This window comes from Pteropus medius, unplaced genomic scaffold, assembly GCF_902729225.1.
Source record: "Pteropus medius unplaced genomic scaffold, Ma_sr-lr_union100, whole genome shotgun sequence".
NCBI lineage: Eukaryota > Metazoa > Chordata > Mammalia > Chiroptera > Pteropodidae > Pteropus > Pteropus medius.
Window position 1 is genome coordinate 6,234,592 of NW_024350927.1, and position 10,812 is coordinate 6,245,403.

General features: G+C 56.2%; 1 protein-coding gene and 1 pseudogene across 1 annotated transcript in view; one reads left to right on the forward strand and one right to left on the reverse strand.

Annotated features, from left to right (window-relative positions):
* Positions 1–368: 368 nt before the first annotated feature.
* LOC120585952 (uncharacterized) lies at positions 369–487 on the forward strand (annotated as a pseudogene).
* Positions 488–6,354: 5,867 nt separating this feature from the next.
* Positions 6,355–10,812, reverse strand: part of TMEM201 (transmembrane protein 201) — a 24,040-nt gene continuing 19,582 nt past the window's right edge. The window contains exons 9-11 of the mRNA XM_039842289.1: positions 10,390–10,689; positions 9,483–9,620; positions 6,355–8,426 (exon numbers count right to left, since the gene is read on the reverse strand). Of these exons, the coding sequence (XP_039698223.1) occupies positions 8,329–8,426; positions 9,483–9,620; positions 10,390–10,689 (536 nt within the window). The 3' untranslated portion in view covers positions 6,355–8,328. The remainder of the gene's footprint in view (positions 8,427–9,482; positions 9,621–10,389; positions 10,690–10,812) is intronic.

Consider the following 10,812-nt stretch of genomic DNA (forward strand, 5'->3'; position numbering starts at 1 on the left):
CTGTGGGGAGAGGCAGTGCCTCAGTCTCCTCATTTGTCAAATGGCTCTGACGATCTCTAAGGCTTTTTCCAGCAAGAGCCTCTGGTGCAACCTGAGCCGAGTCCGAATTGGTTACAGGCAGAAAGCTTTTGAGTCACTGTTAAGTGCTATGTTAACACCTTAAAAAAGACACCACTTTCAAAAAAGCTGCATTTGGCTGGTGGTGTGTTTCTAATGATAATTTGGGAACCAAGGAAAAGAGTGGAGAAATTTATTAGGGGGAAAATGCCTACAAAAAGTAGTTAAGGCAACTGTCCCATTAGGCAGTGTTATTGTAAATGGCTAGGATTCCCCAAGTTCTGTAAGATATTTTAAAAATAAACTCTTTAGTCTACGGCCATGCTACCCTGAACACACCTGATCCTGTCTGATCTCGGAAGCTGAGCAGGGTCGGGCCTGGTTAGTACTTGGATGGGAGACCACCAAGGAAGACCAGGTACTGTAGGTGTAAAAAAATAAAATAAAATAAATAAGGGATTGTAAGCTGAACAAGGTCCTTGCAATCTGTGAAGTCAACCAAGGGTTGCCTCGCCTAAAAAATAAATAATACACTTTTTATTGAGCATAGTTTTAGATTTTCAGAAAAGAGTACAGAGAGTTCTTGCATCCCCCACATCCAGTTCCCCCTGTTGCTACCATGTCACGTTATTGTGGCATTTGTCACAACGAATGAACCAATATCACTATTAGCAAAACTCCATAACAAAGTTTTGTTTTTACGTAGGAAGGTAGTTAGGGAATCCATACTAATGGCATGGAGTCCAGTGATTTTTGCGGGGTAAAAGTTCAACAGAATGTGTCTAGAAGCCACTTTAGGCTGCTTACTGTTTACTCAGCACAGAAAAAGGGACCTGCTTGCTTGGTCTCTTCCTGCACCGCTCCACTGTCCCAGGGGTCACTCGGGGACACGTATGCAAGCCTTTTTGTAAAGTCGTGGGCAAATGCAGTGAGTAGTTTGGTAGGTTTTAGTGATGGGGCCAAATAGCAATGAAATATTGTAGCCGACTGCTCCCTTTACTACTTAAAAGGTCAGAAGAGAGAGATCTTGTCCCCCAAACCCGATCACAGTGAATTGGGAAGCTGCAAGTTCATAACAAGCTGTCAGATCTCAGGAAAAAAAAAAAAAGAAAGAAAAGAAAACCAAATTTCCAGACAAAACCCCAGCTCAGCAAAGCCCTCAGCAGCTGCTGGGGAGACTCTAGGTCACAGAGTGAGTGCCCTGCCCCAGGACCGGTGCTCTGTGCTAGACTTTGCCATAAAACTGGCTTCCCAAGACCTAGCAGTTCTTGGGAATGCCTTGGCGACAAGGCTTGCATGCTACGGCCGTGCAGCCTGGAACTGTGCTAATGCGTGTCGCTTAGACGGATTAATTTGGAAATATCCACTAGCATTAGAAGGAAGAGTTAAATTCACGTAGAGAAGTTTCTATACAAGGCACGGAGTGGCGCCATCCGCTTGCCCCCACCTCGGTCACGCAGGCGGTGAGGGGACCCCTGCATATTTACACACGATTCAAGCCAAGTACCAAATCTCTAACGCGATTACGTAGAGGAAAACATCAAACACATTAAATGCAGCTACATGCGTAGATCTTGGTCTCAGATCTTTCTTGGTTCTCCGAAAATTGACAACTTTTAGTAAAAAACAAACAAAAACAGAAAACTTTCCACCTTCAGAGTTGAGGGGCACCACGAAAAGACCCCAATCGATTTCACCTGTACCCTCAGCCCTGAGCAGTTGGGCCGGTGAGCGCACCGAGCGGGTAGACGGACCCACAGACATCGCACCCTCAAATTGCCTTCTGTAAACTCAAAGCAGTTGAGTGTCTGCCCCAGGGGGCTCTTTCTTTGGCGTCGCGTATGCTTTCTCTGGGCAGCAAGGGCGGCGCCCACACTCGGCATCCGGGGCAGTTTTTGGACCTGCCCAGACCCGCCTCCGGGAAAGCGGCCGGCTCTGCCCAGAGCTGCCCGCCCGCGAGCGGCTCCTTAGCGTGCTCAGTATTCGGTTTTAGGGGCAGGACCAGTATCGCACGGGTCAGCAGCAGCTTCGTTCTGCAGGTCCAAAGCCAGCGGCTCCGCCCATCCCCGCCCCCTGCCTGTCCCCCGACCCCCGAGTCGGAGGCCCCACCCTGCGACGAATTACGCCCAGCACCCCCACCTCCACCCCGCGCGCGCAGCGCTCACCCCGACCGCCGCGGACCTGTTGTGCTCCCACTGCCTCCCCCACACCCCTCCCCCCGATCAGCCCCCCTCATCCCCTTGCCTTTTTGGGGTCCCGGCAGAAGTCCAGGTCGTGGACCAGGCCAGGCAGGACATTCGCAAATGCCCTTCCTTCCTCTCCCTCTGCGAGACTCTCCCCACCCCGAGCCCTGCCCAGTCTTAAACCTCGCGGACGGCTCCCCTGAGTGTGGATGACAGGCACCTTCCCCCAAACAGATCCACAAAGACAAAATTGCATATATCAGACCCGTTCGTTCCCTAGTGACTCCCAGTATGAGATTGGAAGTTGGCTCCCACCGGGGGTCACCCTCACTGGCCTTCACAGGGAGCCCTCCAGCGTCCAGGTTTGAAACTACTTAGGGCCGAGGGGCGGGGCGGGGGCAGGGGTGTGTGTGTCCAACTTGTCACTCAGGTCTTTGCAAGCTAAAGTGCTACAAACCCTATGGGACTCCTTTTCTGGGCACCAGCCTTCTGCCACTGTCACCTCTGCTTCCCGCCCCACTCCAGGGGTGTGGATTTTCAGGGCGAGGGGAGGGGCTGGATGCCTCCTGGCCTCTGCCGTCCTATACAACGTTCTCTTAGGATAGTAACTTGTGACTGTTCCTTTAATCCTGTCGAACGGACATTTCATTCATTCATTCGAAAACATTTAATGAGCCTCAACTGGGAGCCAAGGTCTCCTCCCCGGTGGAAGTTGTGTTCTAAATGAGAAGGCAGCTGAGCCAAGTAATCGAAGGGGACAGCCACTTCTTGCAACTGAATGGAGGCAGTTGTAGGATATTGAGAGAATAACAGGGAACCCATTCAGGCCACTCCTGGGCGGTGGCCTTTCAGTGGGACCTGAAGCTGTGCAGTTAAGGGAGGGGAGCTCCTGGCAGAAGCACAGCAGAAGCTGTCAGTCCCATCAGCTCTCTCCAAAGCACTCAGTGCACATGCTCAAAGCTGAATTTTAAAACCTACGTTCTCCCCATGCCCCGCTTCTGGTTTCCCCAGATCAGAAAGGGACACCTCCGTGCAGCTAACCGTGCACACATAAACCCAGAGGTCAACCTGGACGCCCCTTCTGCCCCCACCTCCAATCACCAAGTCCTGTGGGTTGTCCCCTGGAACCTGATGGTGTCGCTCTGCTTCCATCCTGTCCTGGCGGCCATTTCTCTCCCCAGAATGGTGGAGCAGCCCCCTGCCGGCTCTCTGGTTTCCTTTGTGTGCGTCCGACCCAGGTTCGCATTCTGCTGAATGATCCTTTAAAAATGCACCTTTGCTCCTGGCACGATCTTGCTTAAACTGGACACTGGCTTTCTCTTTACTGTTAGGATGAAATCTACACTCTCTAATGCACCCTACATGGGCCCCCGCTCTCCTCCTGGGCTCCTCTCGAACCACTTACATCCTCCCTCCCTGGGTTCTTGACACACTAACCTTCCAATTCCCTGCAAGCCGGCCCCTGGGCCTTTGCACGAGCACTTACTCCCACTCACGGTGATCTCCTTCATCTTGCCTTCAAGTTTCATCTCCAACCTCCTGACTAGTCACATCCGAGGTGCCATGTCCCACCGCTTCACAGCCCTTTTGGTGTGGCTGTGTGATGACTGTGCGCTCATCTAAGGCTGCCTCTGGCCCCGTGGGGCAGAGGCATCTCTCCTTTGCTCACCTTTGTAGCCCTGCGAACCTAGCACAGCCCGGCACGTGCTCAGGGCACAAACATGGCTGGCGATGGATGAAGGAAAGAGCGTGCTTGGGAAACCATGGCTCCCTCCCTTCCTTCACTGATCCAGCTCGCTCTCACCGGGTGGACGGGCAGGATGCACACATCCAAAGCTAGTGAAAGTGCAGACAATCCCACGTTGGCCCCGAAGCTAAGCTGGCTGTACCCAGCCCTCCGGGGACTGAGACCAGCTTTCCTGACGTCTACCCCTGGTAGCAAATGTCCTCAGGGTTGCTACCATGAAAAGGCACTTCGCAGTGGTGCAGCCACTCCGGACGCCCGGACGTGCCATGAGAGGCTTCTGCCTCTGATCACCCCTCAGAAGGGCTGGGAGACCACAGGGGTCCTCCCTCTCCCATTGCAGGGAGGGGCCCAGGCATTGCAGGGCTCGTTGGTAAGGGGGGCGTGACATGCTAGCAGTGGTCCTCAAACCTTCTGACATAAAACTCAGGTGAAGCCCAGCATATGAAAACCGAGCCTCTCTGCCAGGAGGTAGGTGGGCGCCAGGCTTCCTGCCAGCCTCTTCCTCCTCCCTGGAACCCGGGTGAAAACCACCTCTTTACAAATATGACTAGAGCCTGGATCTTCTGATCATCCTTCCTCCCCTCATGCAAGCTGTCTGGGATCGAGGGCAGGTTTCCTAAGCAAGTCAGCTCAGGATTTTTGAAAAAAACTAGATCATTTTCTGTATCTTCCTAGAATGCAACCAGGCAATGAATAGAGCAAGCTTTAGAACCTCGATAAGCCTTTGATAGAACGATTCAACTCTCAAGAATTATCCTAAGGGCCTTAAATACAGAAATGCATAAGACATAGGTACCTACAGAGATGTTCTGTCTGTCCCCATTATAAAGGCAGAACTGACGGGTCTAGGTGTGTGGCAGTGAGGGAAGGAAGGTGGCCTTTAAGAGGGATGAGAACGCACTTACGGACATAACAGGTGACAAAATCAAGTGACTAAATGCTGTGTACAGAAAAATCTCATTTTTGTAAAAAAAAACATGTAGAAAAAGACTGAGTAGGTACCAATATTCAATTATGAGATTATAGGACATGTTCTTTTTTGCTCACTTGTATTTTTGGGTTTTCTATAATAAATATTGCCCTTTCATAAAAACAGATGACATTAGTCATGAAATATAAACTAAAGAGAAAAAAAAAAATCCCACCCAGAAACCACACATGGGGATTTGGGGTTACGTAGGACCCCCCCGTTTGGTTCCCTCCTCACAGTGTTGGGCTGGGTGCGGGAGGGGAACCCTAGACAAGGGATAGGCAGGTGACCTGTGGGAGCCACAGGTTCTTCCTTGACATGTACTTTGCAGGGGCATGAGAAAAGTTGAGTTTCCAAGTGGGCTCCCTTTGGCCCTTAGAGGTCACAGCCTCAGGGGACATCATAAGGACTCAAGGTCAGTGAACTCAGAGGTGTTTGTGGCTCCAACTGTGGGCAGCTTAGCCCTGCTTCCCAGAGCGCCAGCTTCTAGCAGAATGACCGTCTGCCCCCTCTTGCCTGCCCCTCAGCCAACCACCCACCATCCTCCCAGGGGACCCTGGGCTAGAATGAGTCACTCACATTTACTGGGGATCCTTCTGCACCGTGTTGTGGTTTAATCATCCACTCCTTGGTCCTGGAGGGTGGTCCTGTGACTTCAGAGTCAAACTGAAGCCCACAGAAATGCAGACCCACACTCACCCGGCAGCCCGAGCATGGAATTTGTGCTTCTGACATGTAGGAGGCCAGCCCCTCGGTCCCCTACCCAGGCTCCTGGCTCAGTGTGAGGCCAATGCAGCATCACCAAGGGCTTTCTCAGTGCCTACTCGGCCCTTGCTCACGCTGGGCCAGTTGCCCTCAGCCCAGCCACTAGGCCCAGAAGCCAGCCTCCTGAATGCCTCAGAGCTGGGCCTCCTTGCCCAGCCCGGGCTGCGGGCCCGCCCGGACGGGTGGTGTCCAGCTGTGCACCTGGTGCTGGACCCAGCTGCTGGGAGGATAGCTGGGCCATTCCAAGTGGGCTCAGGAGAAAACAAGGTCTCTAGATATGGATGATCCTTGCCCCTGCAGCCCGGGGCCAGGTCAGGGCCTGCTGGTTGGGACGTGCTTTTCTGGAGACAGGTGAGCACTTGCGGCCCAAGACCTGCTCAGCACACTCCTCCTGTTCGCCTCTCTGGCCCAGATGCTAACCAGGTGCTGGCCTCCTGTCAGAATCCCTTAAGACTTCTGGGACAGTCGCACCGCATCACCCCATACCATGAGCACCGGGACCCTGCCCCAGCTCCGTGCTGAGGACGTGAGTGGAGTCACTGCCACCTCACCTGGGGCTCCCCCTCATCGTCAGGGTCCTCATGCCGGCCCGAGCCGGGGAGCAGAGAGAATAAAGACAAGAGAGACCGAAGTATAGCTCAAAGGTTGCTATCTTTTTTGGTTTCCTTTTTTGCTTTTGTAAAGAAAAATAAGGTTGGATTTTTGTTTCAAAGAAAACATAAGAAAGCCCCTCCCCACCCAGCCCCTCCCCTGCCTCTGCTGGGGTGTTGGCTGCGCCTGGGCAGGACGGTGCAGACCGCCCAGGCCCCAAGAGGAGAAGGGGTGGGCTGTACGGGGCTTCCTCAGAGCCAGAGAGGAACTGTGTTTGAGAACGGAGTTTGGCTTTGTAGGCAAAAAATAAAATTAAAAAGTCGACACACGTGCCCACTATACAAATGGGGGCCAAGAGACACCATCTCCGAGTTGGAACCATCTCTGGCAGTTGGACTAAAGGTCCTGATGTGGCCCCGGGCCCCCTGGGTCCCCATGTTCTGGGGGGAGACAGGGCAGGAAACAGCAGCTCTCGGGACAGAAGTGGGGGGAAGAGGAGAAGGGGGAGAGTCAGAGCAATCTCCTTCCCCGCATGGTAAAAACAATCACTAAAAAAGCACCCAAAGCTTAAAAAAACTAAACCTCCCTGGCAGGGAGAATTGGGGGCATCCTGCTTATCAGCAAAATGCCTTACCTGGCAAAAATGTGTAGAAAAATAAAATTAAACTTTATCCCTGAATGACAGAGTGAAGACCCTTCCTCCTGCCCTCATGACCCTCCCTCCCTCCCCCCAAGAAGTCTCAAAATTCTGGGGAAACCAATTCCTCCCCAAGTGGCACAAACACGTGCACTGACACACACATGCACCCGCACACATACACGCGCTGCCCACACCTGTGGCCGAGGCCCAGGGCAGCAGGGGCTGGGGGTTCTGATGTCCACAGGCACACGCAGTCTCTCATCCCTCACAGCATCGTGAGGGTCCCTGTGCCAGACTGAGGTCCCTCCTTCCTCCTCCCAGGGCAGGACAGGACCCCAGCACCAGGGTGGGGGGGTGGGGTGGACCTGCAGCAGGGGTCAGGAGGGCGGTGGGGGAGTAGGGCAGGAAAGCCAGCCAAGGTGGCCTGAGGATGAGGTCACACTCAGCCCATAGTGACAGCAAATAAAAGGGAAGAAAGTGGGGTCTCAGCGGCTGAAGGGAGCCAGGTCTACAGTGGGGCGGGGGTCCGGCCTCATCTGTGACCTACGGGCTGCCCCGGGCAGTCCCGCAGCACGTGGAGGGGCCTGGAAGCGCAGGCCTGGGGGGGGCGGGGGGGCCCTGGGCAGCGTTCACAGAGCAATGGGCTGCCGCCGGGGAAGATCTCCAGAGGTAATGCGACGGGTGCACTCGGGCAGAAGGGAGCCCGGGGGAGGTGCTTATGCTAGTCCCTAGCTGGGCTCCTGAGACCCAGGGATTCTGAGGAGCCCGGGGCTGGGGACCCCAGACCCCCAGGGCCCCCCTGGGAGAGCCAGCGGCCAGGCCGGGCCTGGAGCCAATGGGAGGGGTAAGGGGGGCAGAGTGTGCCCACCCTCAAGGGGCCTGCCCAAGGGATCTGTTTCTCATCGGGCAGGGCTGAGGACAGGTGACATGGGGGCCTTCCCCCCCGCCTCCCCCAGGGAGCCCGAGGCGGCCGGTGGGACAGGGGTGTACAGTACTGAGATGTGGTCACAGCCCGCGGCTTGGGGTCAGGAGGCATGTGGCCCCTGCCGCCATTACAGCAATAGTGGTGTCGCTGCTGGGCCGGACCATGGGGGACCCCTGGGGTCGTGCAGCCCCTTGGGGATCCCTGGCTTCAGGACAGCACCAAACACAACTGATGTGAGCCAAGGAGATGGGTGGAGAGGGGTGCGGCCTCACGGACCACACTCAGCCCTGCAGTCTGTCAGGTGAGGGGACAAGGCGTCCTGAGGGCAGGACTCGGTCCAGTGGGTCGAGGGCCCTGGAGAAGAGGGGGAGGCAGAGCCCCTCGGGAGGGCTCCGCGGCCGGCAGTGGCAGCAGCATGCACCTGGGCGCCGGGAGGCTGAGGGCCGCGGGTCAGCGCAGGCTCTGGTACAGGTAGGCTGAGGTGAAGAGGGCATTGGCAGCCAAGCTCACGGCCAGGAGGCCTCGGACCAGGGAGGGGCCGAAAGAACCTTCAGGAGAGAGGGAGAGACGCGGTCAAAGGCACAGAGGTGGGAAGATGAGCCTGTGGGTGGAGTCCCTGACCCGGCGAGCAGGGACACTGTGGGGCCAAGCCCAGCGCTTCCCTGGTTCCCAGAGGCCTCTCCACCAGAGACCTCAACCTGGGGTCACCTCGTCAAGTGCCCCCTCCCTGAGGGCGCCTCCTTGCCTGAGCCACCGGGCAGGCCCTGGGCTAGGGTGTCACGCACTTGTACCTTGGTGATGGAGGTGGGGGTGCAACACCACTTTACAGACAGGAAACGGGGCTTTAAGGATGAGAGCCCTGCCCAGGCTCAGCGGTTAACTGGCTGACCGAGGTCCCGCACTCCAAGTCTGTGCTCTGGCCACGGCTCCGCTGCTGGGTCACACCCCCAGGCCCCGGGAAAGCCCCTCGTGTGCCACTCTGTCCGTCTTCAACACACAGGCCCCATGCTCCCCAGGGACAGCTAAGTGCTGAGTGCTAAGCACTCGCCAGGCACCCCACACCTTATGCGCATCTTACGCAGAGCCGGGACTTGATCTTGCGGGGCCAGGACTGGGGCTCCGACTGGGGCCCAGGCACCCGGCGCTCCTTGCAGGCCTGCAGTCCCCACACTAGCCCCCCGCACCCCTGCTCTCCAGGGCATGCCCTCCCAGGCGGTCTCTGCGAAGGCGGAAGTGTTTTTGTCTGTGATGTCTAATAAAGCAGCCACGGGCCACACGTGGCAACGGGCACTTGAAACGTGGCTGGCACAGGAACTAAATTTTCATTGCTATTAAACTTTGTTAAAATTTAAACGGCTGCCCGTGAGGGGAGGCGGCTGTCATAGCGCGAACCCAAGCCCGGACTGAGGGCGAGAAGGCTGTCTGCCGAGTGAGCCTGGACCCAGAAGGTGCTGGGTGCGTTATCTAACTAACCACCCTGTTGCTTGAGGGCCCCCTTTAGGGGTCTTTCTATCAGGGTCCCAGGCAGGCCAGGAGGCGATGGTGGCTGCAGACCTGAGCCTCCCACGCTGCCCTGCCCTCCTTCTGCACGTCGGGGCACAGACCTTTCCAGGCGGTGGCATCCTCTGAGCACCCTCTGGTGGTGGTGTCCACCACACAGGTGGACGACTGGGACGAGTCATCCTCTTTCTTGATGGAGCGGCTGCTGCAGGCGCTGCCTCTCTCCGGCACTGACCTCATGTCTGCAGAGAGAAGGGGTGTCTAAGTAGATGCTCACAGTTCATCCCCAGGGACAGACACGGGGCTGCTTCAAACCCCAGGACAGCCCTTGGACATGGCCGGTCAGCACTGTCTGTCTGTCCCAACCCGCTCACCCCACCCTGTGCAGTGGGAGCTGTTCTACATTGGGAACGGCAAACTCTAACGCCATCAGGTGCTGACAGGTGATGGCCAGAGTGAAGCTCCTGAAGGAGGCAGGTCAATGGGGTGGGAGTGGCAGAGATGGGGACGTGGGACCTCAATCTGCCCTTCTACTTGTCTGATCAGTATTCAGGCCCAGTGTGGCCAAATCTTCTGACCTTGTAAGAGACACAGGAAATCCACACATTCATGCGAAAGCTCTAGATGTTAAAGGTTGAGGCCTAATTTAAAAAAGGTAAAAACGCTTTGCCAAATATCATTTGAGCAAAAACGAAAATATCTGTTACCAGATGCAGCCCAGCAGGGCATCGCGCATTTCTGATCCATCCCAAGGAACAGAGGCTCCCTCAAGGTCAATTGCAAAACAGGAAAATAAAATCAGCCAACAGAGAGGACCATGTCCTGGAGGGTTCAAGGTCACCAGAAGCCAGGCCAGAAGTGACTGGAGCTTGGGAGGGTGGCCACACGCACTTGGATAAGATCAAGGACAGGCCCGGTGCAGCCTCTCCCCCTGCGGCACTGACCGCGGAGGCGCTCCCACAGCCCTGCCGGGCTCCTCTGCCTCCGGGGAGGGCGGTCAGAGGGTCGTACCCACTGTGTGCTTCGTGTCCTGAACCGGCTGCCTCTGTGGGACCTGGGGTGGCTCGGTGGGGAAGAGGCTGCTGTTGTGGGGCGAGTGTTCATCTGAGCTGCTGGGGGTGCTGGGGGCCTCCCCGGGGGGCGACGGGAAGAGAAGCAGCTTCTGTCCCCTCAGGTTGAGCCGGGCAGGGCTGATGAGGGGCCTGCGGTAGCGCAGAGAGCCAGAGCTGGAGGCCACCGAGCCAGCCACGGAGGGCGCGGGGGAAGGGAGTGGGGAGGACGGACAGCTCCCGGCCCGCAGAGAGAAGTGATCTGCAGGGAGGACACAAAAGCAACACATTAACGCATGAACGTTTGCTATTGCTACAGCAAGCTGATATGGCTATTTTGTTAATCTATTACCCAAGAAAGGAAAGCAGGGCTCTGCAGAGACAG